We start from the raw sequence: 19,752 nt of genomic DNA on the forward strand, positions 1-19,752 counted from the left end.
TGGGAGGAGTTTCTTCTGCTGCATATTCACCTTTAATGGGGCTGGAGTTTAATATTCTGGATCTGAGACAAATAAATCAGTTCTATTTTAAACTCTTATCTCCGGTACTTGGTGAATTTATAACATACCTAGTGTACAGTAGAGAGTCGACTCAGGCCGGCTGGACCCTGCCAGTGATTCTGTTCCACGACAGTCTTTTAAAATCCACCCCTGTTGTTCATCTCTCGCTCTCCCTGTGGTGATGGGTTCCAAACAGTCACCACTCTGTGGGTGAAGAGGATTCCCTTGAATTTTCTGCAGACTGACAAAATCAAGCTGCGGTTCTGTCTGAGATGTTCTTTGGCCCTCTAATCTCTCGGCTGAGGAAGAATGACATTGGTAGTTAACCTTATTGACAGCTCATTTCCACATTATGTGTCATTTTCCCTGCTTCTAAAGGCTTGTTAGAAAACACCACTGTCCTCTAAAGACTGAAAGCAGAATGGGAAACCATTAGTTAGATGTTCAATGGTGCAGGGTCAGAAACCAGAGGCGGGTCTGCACAGGGCAGAGTTTGGAGATCTGGACGATGGTCAGGGTAAGAACGTATGATGAGGAGAAGGGAATGTATGATGAGGGGCGTGACATCGAATGACAGAGTAACAACTTTTGGAAGCTGACTGACAGAGAAAATAATTTGGTTGTCTGACTGATGACACAAACAATGCCTGTGGTGAGGTGCTCCACTGGTCGAGGAACATGTGTGTGTTGGGAATGGTTTTATCTATTGAGAGAGTTGTTCCTGCTTGTTTATCCTGTAATGTTATATCCGGATGGTTATTATGGTTTGTCCTATCTGAAATAATGTATTGATTATCATATAATTTGTAAGATTTTGACTCCAAAACTGGATCTGACTTGAATTTATTGGTTCTTTATGAAGTGATAGAGGGCTTTCAGAAGTTTGTATTTTAAAGCAAGATTTTGGTGAATGGTATTTGTCACTTGATTGTACCTGAGTAATTAATCAGATTGAGTTAAACTGCTGCAGGATCCCAGAATATATTGCATTGTGTCTGGTTTCTCTTGGCATTTTCTGCATTTGTTGCCTGGTTTATTTGTCTTTTATGCATTTTTGAGTTTTTAAAATGTTAACCACCTTGTCCTGTAGTTCCCCAAGGAACCCCTGTTTCTGGGAAGAGGTCTCCAACTCTGAGTCAGACGTACAATGCTTCCTTGTCACCGTCTAGTCTGCTCAGATCATTGGGATGTCTCCCATGGAGTGTCATCCTCATTCCACTCGTTAGCTTTTTGCCATAGTGATGAATAATTTTTCTGAGTTGGCCTCTCATTTAAGTTTTCTGGTCTGTATTTCTTATCCGAATTGCATATACCTGCATGGTGTGCTGAATCCTGTTTATATTGTATGAAAATATATACTTTAGAAAGCATATCAGATCATTGGGTGGTAGCTCTTCCTCCTTCTGTCCTCGGTAGTGTTAATCTAAGTGTGTTTGAGTGTAAATAGTCTTTTCTAAATTTGTCATTTCAGTTTTTTTGTAAAGTTTCCAGATTGGAATGGGACCAAGATATTTACCTAAAGAATACAATAATATGGGTACAGCGAAAGTGTTTATTGCCTTTGTTGTAAGCATTGATCCTGTGGATAAGACATTAATCACATGGACACCAGAGGATTTTTCCCAGAGTTGAAATGGCTAACACGTGAGGGCATAATTTTATGGTGCTTGGAAATGGGTACAAAGGGGATGTCAGAGGTAATTTTTTCACAAAGAGCATGGTAGGTGCATGGAATGCACTGCAGGATAAGGAGGTAGTAGTGTATACTATACAATCTTTTAAGAGACTCTTAGACATGTACATGAAGCTTAGAAAAATAAAGGACATTACGGTAGGAAAATTCTAGGCAGCTTCTAGAGTAGGTTACATGGCAGGCAGAGTATAGTGGGACAAAGAGCCTGTAATGTGCTGTAGATTTCTATTTTCTCTGTTCTATTTGTTATACCATGGATGTCTGCTTGGTAAATGTTCTTAAGCCTTGAAGCAAACGTTGTTAGAAGTTTTCCTTTTTGCAGTATTTTTCTATTGTCATTGTTTTTTGGTATTCCAGATAGCTGGGTGTCAAGAGTCCTGATGAAGGGTCTTGGCCCAAAACGTTGATTCTCATCCATAGATGCTGCCTGACTTGCTGAGCTCCTCCAGCACTTTGTGTGTATCGCTCCAGACATCCAGCATCTGCAATATCTCGTGTCCCAGATACTGGTATGTTTATCGAAAGGACACGCAGGCAGGGAAAGAGGGTGCTGTGGCTCTGTTGGGAAAAAATCAAATCAAATCATTAGAAAGAGGTGACATACGGTTGGATGATGTTGAGTCATTGTGGGTAGAACTAAGGAACAGCAATGGTGAAATGACCCTGATGGGAGTTTTCTGAAGATCCCCATACAGTAGGAGGTATATTATCCACAAATTACAACAGGAGAAAGAAAATGCATGCCAAAACAGCAACGTTACAATAGTCATGAGAGATAGTCATGCAGATATATTGGGAAAATCAGGTAGGTGCAGGATCCCAAGAGGGGGATTTCCTACGATGCCCTCAAGATGGCTTTTTAGAGCAGCTCCTGGTTGAGCCCAGCTGGGGATCAGCTATTCTCAATTGGGTGTTGTGCAATGAACAGGAATTAATTAGAGCACTTAAGGAGAAAGAACCCACAGGGGCAAGTGATCGTAAAATATTAGAGTTCATCCTGAAATGTGAGAAGGAGAAGCTGCTGTACTCTCTGTACACCCATGATTGTGTAGCCAAGTTTCCATCGAACTCAATATATCAGTTTGCTGAAGACACAACAATTGTAGGCCGTATCTCGGGTAATGATGAGTTTGAGTACAGAGAGGAAATTAAGAACCTGGTGGCATGTTGTGAAGACAATAACCTATCGCTCAACGTCAGCAAGACGAAGGAATTGGTTTTTAAATCAGAAGGAGTAGTGGACAGCACGACTCCATTTACATCGGTGGTGTGCAAGTGGAACAGGTCAAAAGCTTTAAGTTCCTCAGGGTCAATATCACAAATGTCCTGACTTGGTCCAACCAAGCACAGTTCACTGCCAAGAAGGCCCACCAGCACCTTTACTTCCTGAGGAAACTAAAGAAATTTGGCCTGTCCCCTAGAACCCACAGTCATTTTTATAGATGACCGTAGAAAGCATTCTTCTAGGGTGCATTACAACCTGGTATGGAAGTTGTCCTGTCCAAGACGGGAAGAAGCTGCAGAAGATCGTGAACATGGCCCAGCACATTACACAAACCAATCTTCCGTCCGTGGACTCACTTTACACCGCGTGTTGTTAGAGCAGTGCTGCCAGGATAATCAAGGACACGACCCACCCAGCCAACACACTTTTCGTCCCTCTTCCCTCCAGGAGAAGGCTCAGAAGCTTGAAGACTTGAACGGCCAAATTTGGGAACAGCTTCTTTCCAAATGTGATAAGACTGCTGAATGGATCCTGACCCAGATCTGGGCCATGCCCTCCAAATATCCGGACCAGCCTCTCGGGTTTTTTTGCACTACCTTACTTTCCATTTTTCTATTTTCTATTTATGATTTATAATTTAAATTTTTAATATTTACTAATTTTTACTATTTGTAATATTTAATATTTGTAATCCAGGGAGTGGGAAGCACAGAATCAAGTATCAGTGTGATGATTGTACGTTCTAGTATCAATTGTTTGGCGACTATAAAGTATAAAGTATATGTTTTCCAGGTCAACCACTCACCTCCCACCCCTGTCACTGTTTCCACCTTCCCACCTCCCCCTCACCTGGACCCACCTCTCACTCCCCAGCTCTTGCCCCATCCCCACCCCTCACCTCTTTTCTCGGACTATTTCCCGTCCACTCTCAGTCCAGAGAGAGGGTCTCGGCCCGAAATGTTGACGGTCCATTTCCCTCCACAGATGCTGCCCGACCCACTGAGTTCCTCCGGCAGTTTGTTCTTTGGTCTGTATAACCCGTGTTAGTGTGGGGAGCGGGATTTTACACCATATTCCCGGTACAATCTCAACAAAACACAAATAATGGTCACTTTGCCCGGACCATTGGCCCCGCTTGCAGGGCAACAGTCTGCCGGTGTTTGCCCCCAATGTGGTGAATCGCCACCACCGTGGGCTCAGACATTTCCACAGATGAGCCCCTCCTGTCCCCACCGGGACAAACATCCTGTCCGCCCCCTCTCTCACCGTCTTCATCCTCTCCCTCCCCGGGGAACCGGCATCAAACCGACGGGCCGAGCGGTCTCCTCCTACCTCTCAGCGATACATCAGACTCCGGCCGCAGGAGACGCTTCACAAACGCCCCAACTTCCCTCGGAGGGAAATGGAAATAAATCAGAAAGCGGACATTTACTTTGGGATTTTGTTCCGATTTGACGGGCAGGTCGCAATGCGGCAGGAGACCGGGTAACGCCCTCTCGGCTGGTCCGCCTCCACTATTGGGTGTAACAGTGATTGACATCGCTTCGCACCAATGGGAATAGCGCAGCTCTGCAATCAATTCAATTCCTCTGTTGACTGTTCGGGTGGTGGGCGTGCCTCGCGCTCAGTAGCTCAGCCGTTAAACCGAAAAAGCTCGAGCACAGCAGCGCGTGTGTGACGTAAGGCACCGTGCTCGTGACAGCAGATGCAGATACGGGGAGACCATGGGTGACGTCAGGCGCGTGGGAGGGGCTGCTGTGTGACGTCACGTGAGGGGGAGCGCTTCAATTTTAAAACACCTTTTGTTGGGTCCGATCTGGAACAACAAAATTAAATTCGGGTTTCATCGGGAGCGGATCCGGTGTTGTGAGATGTGTCCGGCTGTGCCGTGTTGTTGGTGGAGTGGGCAGCGGGGTGTTTGTCTCCGGGCTCTCCTCAGCCCCGGTTTTCACTTTGCGACCGAGCCCGGGCCGTGGATCAATTCCTTGTGGTTCTGCAGGGGGTTTGGGGCGAAGGGACAGTCTGTCTGTCTGTCTGTCTGTGTGGGTCGGGGTTATGAGTGGGTGTGGGTGTGGGTCCCGGGACACATTAACTTGTAAACACCGGACCATCTGGTGAATTGGATCAGACAGCTTCGCTCGCCTGTCCTTTCAGGAAACAACAATTCTCTCTTCATATTAATGACTGTCTAAACTTGCTGTGAACAAGATTATGTGTTACAAGATTGTGAGTTACAGAGTCTAGGACAGCTGTCACCGTCATGGGCTGCGAGTGCAGACAGGGATTGGGGTCACTGAGCTGTATATCAGAGAAGGACACGGGTTTGTACAGCCTCCTGTGGGGTAGAAATGTCCACACGGTGAATTCGGATCTGCTGGCACATCGGGAGTCTGAAAGGGAAAGGGAATGGGGAAGGTGCTGAGCAGAGAGTTTTAACAGGGGTGGAGGGGTACAGGAGCTGTCTGATAGATCGTTTTTAATTGTTTTTTATAATCTCACAGATGGTGACTGAGGAAGGAGCTCGTTGACGGAGGATATCCGGAGGCGAGCAGCTCAGATACGGAATCAGGAATTGAATTGCATTGACTTAATTTCTTACATCCATCAGGAGTAAAAATCTTTACATTACGTCTCCATCTAAATGTGCAACGTGTAATCATTGTAATTTATAATAAATAAAATAGACAATGTAATATAGTGTACACTCAGATCAGCGTCAGTTCATCAGTCTGACGGCCTGGTGGAAGAAGCTGTCCCGGAGCCTGTTGGTCCTGGCTTTTATGTTGCGGTACCGCTTCCCGGATGGTATCAGGAGAGTGACAGTGTTGTGATTTTCTGTGTCACGGGTACAGACAGTCGTCTCAAGTGAGGAGTTTGTGTGGAGATGCAGCTTCTCTGGAGGTGGAGGAAAGAGGACACACCAACAGGAGGAACCAGCTGTGGGAAGACATGGTTTGTCAGGTCTGACGATGAGCTGAATGTACCATAACCTTCAGATTGAATCAGAAAACCATTCTGAGGTTATTTGACATGTCAGAAGCAGGGGAGATGTGATCACATGTGCAGAGGGCAGGGGTTGTGTCTCCATGAGACCCTCAGTGAGACGGTTCAAATTACAATGTGCAGGGATGAACTTTAATCACTGATTCTGACACAGTGAGAGGGTTAGTTCTGCCGTAAGGAGGAAACATGAATGGAGAAAGAGACAGGAACTTCATCAATTCTACACGGGTCCTATTTATCAGCACTTGGCTCTTAGCCGACTGTATCTCAGCAGTTTCTTTCTTTTTTCTTTTCAAATCTTTTTATTATTATTATATTATTCAAAAATAACACGAGTACATCAAATTAAGCAACACAATGTCTAGAGGAAAAAAAACATTATTTTAAAGATTGAAAAATGTTGCTGATAATTTAAAAAAAAACACTACTAAGCAGAAAATCTGGGATAAAACCCCATTAGGTGTACAACCCGGAGCCATGCGTCATACAAAAAGCCTCTAAAAATAAACATCAAACCGCCAGCAAGAAAAAAAATATATACCAAAAATTTACAATTAGATCATGGAGGAAATCTATCAATTAACTCAAATGATAATAACGAGCAAATGAACCCCATCTTTTCTCAAAATCAAATAAAGGTTCAAAGGTTCGACTTCTAATTTTCTCCAAACTAAGACATAGCATCACTTGAGAGAACCATTGTGACAAAGTGGGAGCTGATGTATCCTTCCACTTCAACAAAATTACCCTCCTAGCTATCAATGTAACAAATGCAATAACATGATGGTCAGACATAGAGATATCACGGATATTTTGAGGAATTATTCCAAAAAGCACAGTTAATTTGCTAAATTGTAAATTAATTTTAAGTGCTTTAGAAATTGTCGAAAAAACTGACATCCAGTACTGTTCCTGTATAGAACAAGACCAAAATATGTTGTCATCGTCCGGTCCATAAAGACGGTATTCCGGTTCACGGTCCGGTCCATCGACCCCTGATCCAGGTTTTCCTGTCTACACTGGACATCTGGTAGATCATCAAGTTTCGGGTCGACCAAAGAGCGTCTTTCACCGAGCTGATCTGCCAGCAGCACCGGACGTTTTTTTGTGTGTTTTTTTTTTTGGAGTTCCAAACAATCACACTTTATCTAAACAGTACAATTCCAAATTCAAATACTTTAGGTCAACTGCCCACACTCAGTGATTTTAACCGTGGGTTTTGGTGTTCCATTCATGGTGCCACATCTCTCCATCTTCTTTACCACATCCATTCCTTCTACCACAGATCCAAACACAACATGTTTCCCATCCAACCAGCTGCTCCCTGTGATGCATATGAAGAACTGGGAACCATTTGCATTTGGTCCAGCATTGGCCATGGACAGGATGCCTGGCCCCGTGTGCTTCAGCTGAAAATTCTCATCTTTAAACTTCTCCCCATAGATGGACTTGCCTCCAGTGCCGTCATGTTTTGTGAAGTCGCCACCCTGGCACATGAAGCCAGGAATGATTCTGTGGAACGTTGAGCCTTTGTAACCGAAACCCTTCTCGCCTGTGCATAATGCACGGAAGTTTTCTGCAGTCTTTGGGACAATATCTGGTCTTAGCTCCATCACTAGGCGACCCTGGGGTTTATCCTGAATAGAGATGTCCATAAAAACCTCGGGGTTTTTGCCGGCCATGGTTCTGCAGTTTCCGAGGTCGGAGAAAAACGCAAGCGGCAAGCTGTACACTGCCTTTGTCACTTTGCGACGATGCAGCCAAAAAGCGGAGAAGCGATACCCACAACTGTCCGGACCCTTTCGGATCCTGCTAGTCTTCCCTCTATTAAGTTAGACCGACTGTCTGCAGGACACGGATTTATCCTACTTCTCTCCAACGTTTGAAGTAGGTTTGGTGTAATTTCTCTCAATCTTTGACAGAAGTTGTCTTTTTCTCCCTCGTCGCGAAAGCTCTTTTGGAATATAGCTGATCGTGTAAAATAGCTGATATTTCACCAACCAAATGAGAGAGGCGGACCTGGTGTGTATGAATACTCCTCCTCTCAGCTGATAGTCCTGTCGAACTGTTCCGCCCGCCCTCTCTAGCGTCTGATGTCAGTGCAAGCACTCATTTAAGGAGGTATTTCTTAACTTACAGCAAAAGTCTGGAGGAAGAAACGCCCCACGAGAAGGGTGCACCATCTGTGGAGAATTCCCAAGGAAGTTAGGATGCTATATCTTTGAAATAATATACGTTGTAATGAGGATTAATTAATTGATGGTAGTCAAGAGGACTGGGAAAGTTTAAAACTACAAGGTATGCCACAAAAATTGTAAAGAATGTGGGACACATAAGAAAATTATTAAAAATATTGATGGGGTTTTTACCGAAATACAAGTAAAAAGCCAAAAGTAATGTTGGTTTTTGAGGCTTATTGTAAAATTGGGAATGAGAAGTTACAGATTCTAAATAATGAAAGTAATAACAGATTGCAAAGGTCTGTAGGGAGAGGGATTTTTTTTAATTTTTATCAGTGAAAAAGAACAGGACAAATTTGTATCTTTACAAATGAGTGGCATCAGAGATAGTGGATGCATTGGTTGTAATCTGAGGAGACCGGATGTATGTTCTCAAATTTGTTGAAAATATAAAGATAAGTGGCTTATCAGGTGATGCAGAGTACACAAGAGCCTGCAACGTGATGAGCACAGGTTAAGTGGATGAGCAGGAAAGTGGCCTTTGAAATATAATATAGAACAAAATATGAAGTTGCCTGCCTGCTCTGGAAAGAAGAAAGACAAACCTGATTGTTAAATAGAGAGGTGTTTAGAGAATGTTGCAGTGCAAACTCAAACTCTAGCACACAAAAAGGGTGTGTAGGTTAAACAAATATGCAGAAAGGCCAATGGAATGTTGGCCTTTATTGTAAGGGTTATGGAATACAAGGGTAAGGATATTTTGTAGCAACTTTATTGGGAGCTCGTGAGACAACACCTGGCGTTCTGTGTACAGTTCAGATCTCGTCTTTAATAAAGGACATACTTGAATCAGGGGATTCACATATAGGGGCGAGGGGTGAGCGTGTAGGGAACAATGAGAAGTGATCTTACTGAAGCAAGATTCTGAGGGTGTTGTCAGACAAGATGCTGAGACGATGTTTCTCCAAGTGAGGATATCGAGAAAATGGGATATAGTTTGAGTAATTGGTTTCCCATTGATCAGGAGATGAAGACGAATTTCTTCTGCAGGTTGTGATCCTTTGGAATTCTCCACGTTAAGAGTTATGGTAGAGCCATAGAATATACAATATATTGTAGGCATATGAACTACATGGAAATCTACAGGTGCAGAGAGAGAGTTGGAAAGTGGTGTAGAGGCCAAAACCAGATCAATAATGATCTTATTGCATGGGGAAGCAGGGATGAAGAGCCATTTGGCTCATGCTCTGTTTCTGATGCATTTAACTCAATGGATCATTCAGAAGTTTTGCAATGTACACAACTGTTTTGTATTTGATCATAGGGTACAATTGGCACGTTGGAGAATCCATCTACTTGGGCACCTGAGTGAAATGAGGCCTGGGATTTGAGATTAAATTTAAGCATGATGTAAAATGACATAATTTCAGACAATATTAATGATTTGCAAACTGATCCCAAGTTCAGCCTTTGATTAATGTGATCTGCCTTCCCACAGAGCCTGACGTGGGGATGCCCGAGGCAGATGCTGATGGATTTTTCGAGCAGCTGATAGCAGGAGTGGTATGTGCTCCTCATCATTTATCCCTTTGTTTTAAGTGAGTGTTTATGACGTGCAGCAGCAGTTTTCTCTATTTCGACGTACATTACTGAGCATGATCATAGATGGATTGACCTGCCCATGTTTGCTCTCGAAGAGCTTTGTCTGCCAGAATTGAACTAGCACTATAACCAGCAGTAAGGAGGTTAACAGTGCTTTGTCCCAATTTTCAAATGAGATCAATTTTGGAGCTCACCATAGTTCCCTTTGACAGTAAAATGCTGTTCATGGATGGGTGACCTCCCAAAGCATCTTCAGAAGTTTCATCATTCTTCCAGGCCAGCCTTCATACTCAACTTTCATATCGGCACTGGAAATCTAGTGTGCACCCAGATTAAGTCACAAAATATTCTCTGAACCGATTGTCCAGCAATTGTATCTGACTTATTAGTGTCACTAATTCTGCCAGAAATCTGTTCCATTTCTACGATTGATATTTTGTGGGCTTGGAGAATTAGAAAAAGATGTAAATTCAGAATACCTGATTTATATTTGTCTTTGCCTACTTTCAGGAATATCTTCACAGCAATGGAATTACACACAGGGACATCAAGCCAGAGACTCTGTTACTTGATGACCAAGGTATAAGGATGCAAATCTCTTCACTTTTATTGTGTAATAGAACAAAAATTGGGTATCGTTATGCCTTATTCACAGCATTTGAGACATTTAGACAATAGGTGCAGGAGTAGGCCATTCGGCCCTTCGAGCCAGCACCGCCATTCACTGTGATCATGGCTGATCATCCACGATCAGTACCCAGTTCCTGCCTTATCCCCATACCCTTTGATTCCACCATCTTTAAGAGCTCTATCCATCTCTTTCTTGAAAGCATCCAGAGACTTGGCCTCCACAGCCTTCTGGGGCAGAGCATTCCATACATCCACCACTCTCTGGGTGGAAAAATTTTTCCTCAACTCTGTTCTAATTCTTAAACTGTGGCCTCTGGTTCTGGACTCACCCATCAGCGGGAACATGCTTCCTGCCTGCAGCGTGTCCAATCCCTTAATAATCTTATATGTTTCAATAAGATCCCCTCTCAGCCTTCTAAATTCCAGAGTATGCAAACCCAGCCGCTCCAATCTTTCAACATATGACAGTCCCGCCATCCAGGGAATTAACCTTGTGAACCTACGCTGCACTCCCTCAATAGCAAGAATGTCCTTCCTCAAACTGGAGACCAAAACTGCACACAGTACTCCAGGTGTGGTCTCACCAGGGCCCTGTAGAGCTGCAGAAGGACCTCTTTGCTCTTATACTCAATTCCCCTTGTTATGAAGGCCAGCATGCTATTAGCTTTTGTCAGTGCCTGCTGTACTTGCGTGCTTGCTCTCAGTGACTGATGTACAACAACACCTAGATCTCGTTGTGTTTCCCCTTTTCCTAACTTGACTCCATTTAGATAATAATCTGCCTTCCTTTTCTTACCACTAAAGTGTTTAACCTCACATTTATCCACATTAAGCTGCATCTGCCCTATCACCCAGCCTGTCCAAGTCACCCTGCATTCTCATAACATCCTCCTCACATTTCACACTGCCACCCAGCTTTGTGTCATCGGCAAATTTGCTAATGTTACTTTTAATTCCCTCATCTAAATCATTAATATATATTGTAAACAGCTGCGGTCCCAGCACTGAACCCTGTGGTACCCCACTGGTCACCGCCTGCCATTCCGAAAGGGACCCGTTAATCGCTACTTTGTTTTCTGTCAGCCAGCCAATTTTCAATTCATGTCAGTACTCTGCCCCCAATACCATGTGCCCTAATTTTGCCCACTAATCTCCTGTGTGGGACTTCATCAAAGGCTTTCTGAAAGTCCAGGTACACTACATCCACTGGCTCTCCCTTGTCCATTTTCATAGTTACATCCTCAAAAAATTCCAGAAGATTAGTCAAGCACGATTTCCCCTTTGTAAATCCATGCTGACTCGGACCAACCTGTTACTACTATCCAGATGTGTTGTAATTTCATCTTTTATAGTTGACTCCAGCATCTTTTCCACCACCGAAATCAGACTAACCGGTCTATAGTTTCCTGTTTTCTCTCTTCCTCCCTTCTTGAAGAGCGGGACAACATTAGCCACCCTCCAATCCACAGGAACTGATCCTGAATCTATAGAACATTGGAAAATGATTACCAATGCTTCCACGATTTCTAAAGCCACCTCCTTAAGTACCCTGGGATGCAGACCATCAGGTCCTGGGGACTTATCAGCTTTCAGACCCAACAGCCTGTCCAACATCATTTCTTGCCTAATATAAATTTCCTTCAATTCATCCATTACCCTAGTTCTTTTGGCCACTATTACATCTGGGAGATTGTTTGTGTCTTCCCTAGTGAAGACAGATCCAAAGTACCTGTTCAACTCATCTGCCATTCCCTTGTTCCCCATAATAAATTCACCTGCTTCTGTCTTCAAGGGCCCAATTTTGGTCTTAACTATTTTTTTTTCCTTTTCACATACCTAAAGAAGCTTTTTACTATCCTCCTTTATATTCTTGGCTAGTTTACCTTCATACCTCATTTTTTTCCTCCACATATTGCCTTTTTATTTACCTTCTGTTGCTCTTTAAACGTTTCCCAATCCTCCGGCTTCCCACTCGTCTTTGCTATGTTATACTTCTCTTTTATTTTTAGAACTATACTCAAGCCCTCAGCAACAATATTCGTACCAGTTGACAATGATGAAAAGCTGAATGGGTCTTGAGTCAGTGATCGTTTCTGTATCTTTGTTCTCTTTGCTCAGTGTGCAAAGCATTTCTAGCAACGTAACAGGCTGAGATGTGCACATTCTTCAATAACTGCAGTCATCTCCATGCTATCTGATGGTGAGCATTTGTTGGATACGGTTAAACAGTTTTAAGATCCATTAGCCCATGTGGGAGGAGGCTGCCCATCAAGCTTGAACATTTCCCCGCATGTCACCGAAACTTTGGAACTAGAGCTTTGCTCTTCAGAGCAACATCTGAATCAATGGGAGTGCTGCAGACCATGGGTCTATTTGTTCGATGTGTATGCTAAGGGAAGGTGGTAGGGGTTCCAGCTGAATTTATTTTTTTTCTCCCATTCCCCTGCAGTTTACCTCAAATTCATTTAATGGTGTTTTGACCTCGGCAAGTCTGGTGATTGAACAGACCGTTTTGGTTCTGCAGTAAGAAGATTTTGGGCAGGGTTCAACCCTGGTTATTATTGAATGGTTTGTGATATTTGGGAAATGCCCATGGCTGTGTTGGGTGTGCGATGGTTTAAAGTAGTGGTCACCAACCTTTTTAAGCCCAAGATCCCCTACCTCGACCTAGTGAAAGGCAAGATCTACCTACTAAATCGTTTGGAGAAAAAACAGCTCAGATTGTACTTCCAATTTGTGGCCTTTTATTTGGGCGAATTGTATTTGAATTACATAAAATACTTTTTCGTGCCGAAATGCTTTACGCCAAAGAAACAATTACCATTAATTTATATGGAAAAAAAAATTTGAGCGTTTCCAGACCCAAAAAAATAACCTAACAAATCATACCAAATAACACTTAAAACCTAAAATAACAGTAACATATAGTAAAAGCAGGAATGATATGATAAATACACAGCCTATATAATGTATGTACAGTGTAGTTTCACTGAACAGAATCGCCAAACACGATTTGTAGAAAAGAATCGCCACATACACGCATGCACACATCATGCACGCGCACAGAGGTGCCCCCGGCCAGCCGGTCGGCAAGAATATTGTCAATATTAAACCGGTCTGCGGTGCCAGAAAGGTTGGGGTCCCCTGCCTTTGACCACAGGGCCACCAGGCAGTGGTCAGCACGTAATGTCCTGCAAGCCCTGCGGGAGAAGGACGTGATGGACACAGTGGGGTGGTTCCCTGAGCAGACCGTCCAGTTCATCTGGCAAAATGCCTCATCGCCAGACCTCACCAACAGGCACCAGGACCTCGCCTGGCTGGCGGTGAGAGGGGCCCTCCCAGTCAGAGCCCTCCTGTACGCCCGGGACGTCTCCCTTCACACCCCGTTGCCCATGGTGGGACTGCAATGAGGAGGAGTCTGTGAACCACATCTTGTACACTGAGTTCACAGAGAGGGTGTGGAGCAGGATGGAAGGGACGGTATCGAGACTCATGCCCAACAACTGAGTAACCGAGGATCCCTGATTTATGGGCTGCTCTTGGGGATGCACAGGGAGACCAACATCCGGTGCTGCTGGCAGAACATCAACTCGGTGAAAGACGCTCTTTGGTCGGCCCGAAACTTGATGATCTACCAGCACATGGAGATGTCCGTGGGAGAATGCTGCCGACTGACACATTCTCGGCTGCAGGAGTACGTGCTGAGGGATGCACTGAAACTCGGTGCAGCCACCGCAAGGGCCCGGTGGGGTAGGGCCACAGTTTAAGATTCGTCACCTGTGGGAGTGGGAGGGTCGGGTGGGCAGTGTACACCTCATCAGCAGTATGGATAGTTGAATCAACATTGTGTCACAGGAGTGGCTAGAAATGGAGAAAGGTATTGACTGTAATGGAACTTCGATAAAGGAATGAGAGTCAACGCCTGGCTTTTTATTGTAAATAAGTTTTATTTTTGACTAAGGTTTGAGAGTCAACGAATGATATATTGTAAACGTCTTTATTTTGAACAAGGACTGAGAGTCAATGCATGATTTATTGTAAATAACTGTTGACTAAAGACTCAGTCAACAATTTTTTTTTGTAAATAAATTTATTTTGTAGTATTTCTGAATAAAGTACATTTTTGGAGAAAGTTAGTGAAGTGTCTTCTGTGGCCGGAGCCTGATCCTTCACTGAGAGGTGGGAGGAGACCACTCGGCCCATTGGCGATTCCGGCTCCCCTGGTTGGGAAGGAGGGATCCCAGCAGAAGATGGGAGGGGGAGGATTTTATTGGAAGGATGAAGATGGTGAGAGAGGGGGCGGACAGGATGTTTGTTCCGGTGGGGGCAGGAGGGGCTCATCTGTGGAAATGTCTGTGCCCACAGTGGTGGCGAGCAGTGGACTTCACCACATTGGGGGGCAAACACCGGCAGACTGTTGTCCTGCAAGCGGGGCCAATGGTCCGGCAAAAGTGACAATTAATTGTGTTTTGTTGAGATTGTACCGGGAATATGGTGTAAAATCCCGCTCCCCACACTAACACGGGTTACACAGACCAAAGAACAAACTGCCGGAGGAACTCAGTGGGTCGGGCAGCATCTGTGGAGGGAAATGGACCGTCAACATTTCGGGCCGAGACCCTCCCTCTGGACTGAGAGTGGATGGGAAACAGTCAGAGAAGAGAGGTGAGGGGTGGGGATGGGGCAAGAGCTGGGGAGTGAGACGTGGATCCAGCTGAGGGGGCAGGTGGGAAGTTGGAAATAGTGACAGGGTTTGGAGGTGTTCTGTTCACTGTTCAGTCTGCTGGCTGGGCTCATTACCCAACCCCCGATGCAGTACAGGCCTTCCGCTTGTTGGACAATACACATGTTGCATTAAGATGCGGCTAACAAATTCTACATCTAAATCACTTACAGTCAGCAGGTCCCAGTTTATATTTGTCCGTTCGTTCGCCATGTGCTGTGTCACATGATGTAGGTGGTTGTGGCCTTTCCATGACTGATTGCTCAGCAATTTTTCTACTGCGGTGGTTTGCCATTGCTGCTTTCTGGGCAGTGTCTTTTCAAGATGTTGGGATTATCAGTACTGTTCAGAGACAGCCGTTATCAGTACTCTTCAGAGACAGCCGTTGTCAGTACTGTTCAGAGACAGCCGTTATCAGTACTGGTCAGAGACAGCCATTATCAGTACTGCTCAGAGACAGCCGTTATCAGTACTCTTCAGAGACAGCCGTTATCAGTACTGGTCAGAAACAGCCGTTATCAGTACTCTTCAGAGACAGCCGTTATCAGTACTGGTCAGAAACAGCCGTTATCAGTACTCTTCAGAGACAGCCGTTATCAGTACTGGTCAGAGACAGCCGTTATCAGTACTCTTCAGAGACAGACTGCCCGGTGTCAGTGGACACATTAGCAGAACTTGTGACACGCGCTGGCTACTCATAAGATCCCATGGCTTCACATCACCCTGATCGGGGTGGCGGGAGGGGTTGTGCTAAGTAGGAGCAATGCCTCGCCCAAGGGTGACATACAGGTCAGTGGAGGGAGGAAGAACCATCAAATTCATCCTTCCAAAGAGAATCACTCTACACTTTTCCATGTTGAACCCCATCTGGCACTTTTCATCCCTGTTCCGCATCCTGTCGATGTCCTGTTGTAAGCTACGACAATCTTCTATATTAACCACAACTCTAGCAATCTCCATATCATCTGCAAACTTACAAATTCCACCCTTCCACTTCCTCAAACAAATCATCTATTTAAAAAACTAAAAACAGGGGATCACAGAACAGATCCCTGCACGTCACCACTGATCATACGCGTAATTATCATCTACCTTCTGCTGACAAAAGCCAATTCTGAATGCACCAGCTAGTTTCAAAGGACTCTGCCTCAGACAGCTGGGTTGTTGGAATGTGCCTCTGAAGCCTGACAGCAGACTAGCAAGTGAATGTTTGATAGAGCAGTCAGAAACCGGAGTTGCCAGCCTGAGTCAGGGCTTTGAGGCTCCAGAGAGAGAGATGGGGTCTGGAGTTTATAAGGAGGAAGAATAGGAATCAGACCAGCATAATCTGCCTACATAGGAAAAATCAGAAACATTTGGAAACTGGTTGTTCGAAAAAATGTGGTAATTTCTGCAAATTACTGGTGGTAATCAACAGATCAGGCAGCAAATGTGGAGAGGAATAAATAAACAACGTTTAGACCGAGCCCCTTCAGCATGCCCAGACTGTGTACTTCTCTGCTCAGTTGCTGCCTGAACTGCAGAGTTCCTCCAGCATTTTATGTGTGTGCGTCCCTGTATTTCCAGCAACTGCAGAATCTCTTGTGTTTTATATCTGCATTTGCAAGAGGATTGTACTTTGGCATTCGATACACAGAATGCATGATTTTATGGGAACCGGCTTCTACGTTAAAACAGCTGCTGATTTTTCTCTACACACAAAAAAAACTGAGGTATGGATGTGGAACCAGGGCTGGCAGTAATCTTTAATGGCACCGTGATTACCCATAAAGCCCTGTGTTCTAAATATTCGCCGTCGCTGAAGCACCGATCAAATGCGGAGGCGTCAGGGTTGCGGATGGTCCCGAAAATCGCGCATGCGCGCAGTATACAAAAGACTTAAAACAATCGACTGCAGGTAAGAGCATTTCTCCGGGCGGTTTTCCAACACCTACTGAGGGTCAATTGCTGTCAGCTGCGGACTCCATGGCTAGCAATCCGGGCACAATCCTGCTCTCGTCCCTCTCTCTCAGCCCCACGATCCGTACACAGGTTCCGGGGAGCTTCCGGCTGATGAGGGAATGGGAACCGATGGATCTCTCAAGACATAGCTGAGCACCAGCTTTCCAAATGCAAGGATTAGGAATTCGGAGAAAGGGAACAAAATCTTTTACATCAGCAGGTGAGAAAATCACCTTTGTTCTACTTCCAATCACAAACAAGAGAAAATCTGCAGATGCTGGAAATTCAAGCAACGCGCAGAAAATGCTGGATGAATTCAGCATTAGTACTCTTTTCCATAGATGCTGCCTGGCCTGCTGAGTTCCTCCAGCAGTTTTTGACCTATTCTCTGTGCGTACATAATGACATCAAACAACTTTGCCCTGGGCAACAAGTAGCTTTCACACCACAAATGAGCCAGACTCCAACGAGACAGAATACAGCCCTTCCCTTCATATTCATCGGCATTGCCATCAATGAGTTCACCACCGTCAGTCACCTGGGGGAGGGTTCAGGGGAAATATTTATGTACAGTACAGAAACTGGTGTTACCTGAGTGATATTTGGAAATCTGCCTTTTTGAAGCATAATTTATGAAGCAAATCACGTATGGAAAATGTGCAAAAGCTCTGGTGAGAAAATCCTTCATTTACCCATTACAGGCCTGCTACATAGGTTGTGTGAGAGTGCAGATGAACTCGATCAAACCCAGAGGAGATCAAAGTTCTTTTTGACAGTATTTGCTAGCTGTTAAAATGACTACCTCGCTATATAAAATTCAATTTGTCACTGGGTAAAAAATGCACAGTACAAGATTTATGTGCACACTGGTCATTACAAATTAGAGGGGACATTGATGGGAAGGTGGGGAGACCTCCAGTGTCTCTGATGCCCTCACCTACAAGATGTGCATCCAGCTGCAGCTTGTAATCCTGTACTTTAAGGAGTTGGAACTTGAAATGGTACTTGGTAAGTGGGAGGCATTCAGAAGTGAAATTTTGGGGTGTAAAGTTCGTATGAGCCTGCAAAAATAAAAATTGAAAGGTAACTGGTGTAGGGAACCTTGGTTTTCAAGAGATATTGAGGCCCCTTATATTTTGTTCCTCCAAATGGCTCAGTCTGTTGGGTCCTATCAAGACTCATTAATGACTACAATATCATAATTCCATGCCCTGAGCTCATCTGACTTTCTTTTTAAATCATCGTCTGTTGATTTCTAAAAGCTTCCCAATAGTTTTTGTTCTTTTGTTTGCCCTCTCTTTGGATTTTACGTTGACTTTGGCTTCTCATTTCAGCCACGGTTGCGTCTTCCTGCCTTTCCAATGCTTCCACTTCTTTGGGATGCATCAATCACTCAGCTCTCAAATTGCTCCCAGAAACTCCAGCCATTGCTGCTCCACTGTCATTCCTACCTTTTCCCTTCCAAACAAGTCTGCCATAGAAACATGGAGAAGTTCAGTACGGAAACAGTGTATTTGGCCCAACTAATCAATGCCGAAAAAACATTTAAGCTGTCTAATGCAACTACCTGCACAAGGACCATTGCCCTCCATACCCCTACCATCCAGGCTCCCGTCCAAATGTATTTTAAATGGTGAAACTGAGCTCATATTTACCACTTGTGCTGGCATTTCATTCCACATTCTTATGACCATTTCAGTACAGAGCTTTTCCAAATATTCCCGTTAAATTTTCACCTTCCCCACTTACCCATGACCTCTGGTTGTCATCCCACCCAACCTCAGTGGAAAAAGCTGCTTGCATTTACCCTATCTATACCCTCATAATTTTGTATACTTCTAACAAATCCTTAAAGCAATGTATAATTTCCTTGTTTATGTTCAGAGTCATTTTTAGGTATATAAGATGATGAGGGGCATTGATCGTGTGGATAGCCAGAGGTTTTTTCCCCAGGGCTGAAATTGCTAAAACGAGGGGACATAGTTTTAAGGTGCTTGGAAATAGATACCAAGGGGATGTCAGGGGTAAGTTTTTCTTTACACAGCGAGTCTTGGGTGCATGGAATGCACTGCCGGCTATTTGTGTGAGAGTGTTTCAGTTACTGTGGGGCCAGGCACCCATGCAGCTCAGTGGAAACACGGAATAATACCAATGGAGAGAATCAAACTGAGTCAGTTCACAGACTGGAGATGACAGAAATGCTCCATTCTTATAGAGACAGGAAGAGCATCAGAGAATTTGTTGGTCATTCCAGTACCAGGTATGATATTGTGGCCATCACAGAGATGTGGCTAAAGGATGCATGTCTCTGGGAGCTGAACGTCCAAGGATACACGGTGTATCAGAAGGATAGGAAGGTAGGCAGAGGGGGAGGCGTGCCTTTATTGGTAAGAAATGATATTAAATCATTAGGAAGAGGTGGTATATGATTGGAAGGTGCGGAATCTTTATGGGTTGAGCTAAGAAATCGCAGGGGTAAAAGGACCCTGATGGCAGTTATTTATAGGCCTCCAAACAGCTACAGTGATGTGGACCAGAAATTACAACAGGAAATAGAAAAGGCTTGTCAGAAGGGCGGTGTTATGATAATTGTTGGGGATTTTAACATGCGAGTGGATAGGGAAAATCAGGTCGGCACTGGATCTCAAGAGAGAGAATTTGTAGAATGTCTGCGAGATGGCTTTTTAGAACAGCT

At 44.4% G+C, this 19,752-nt stretch overlaps 1 protein-coding gene across 1 annotated transcript; it reads right to left on the reverse strand.

The window, feature by feature from the left end:
• Nucleotides 1-7,159: 7,159 nt before the first annotated feature.
• Nucleotides 7,160-7,747, reverse strand: LOC140207897 (peptidyl-prolyl cis-trans isomerase-like). Its single transcript, XM_072276440.1, has one exon. The coding sequence runs from the start codon at nt 7,661-7,663 to the stop codon at nt 7,160-7,162; it is 504 nt and encodes a 167-aa protein (XP_072132541.1). The 5' UTR covers nt 7,664-7,747.
• Nucleotides 7,748-19,752: the final 12,005 nt, after the last annotated feature.

This window comes from Mobula birostris, chromosome 13 (genome assembly GCF_030028105.1).
Source record: "Mobula birostris isolate sMobBir1 chromosome 13, sMobBir1.hap1, whole genome shotgun sequence".
In the NCBI taxonomy this organism is placed as follows: domain Eukaryota; kingdom Metazoa; phylum Chordata; class Chondrichthyes; order Myliobatiformes; family Myliobatidae; genus Mobula; species Mobula birostris.

Coding starts and splice junctions, on each gene's coding strand:
- LOC140207897 (XM_072276440.1), bottom strand. CDS start 7,663: ATGGCCGGCAAAAACCCCGAGGTTTTTATGGACATCTCTATTCAGGAT.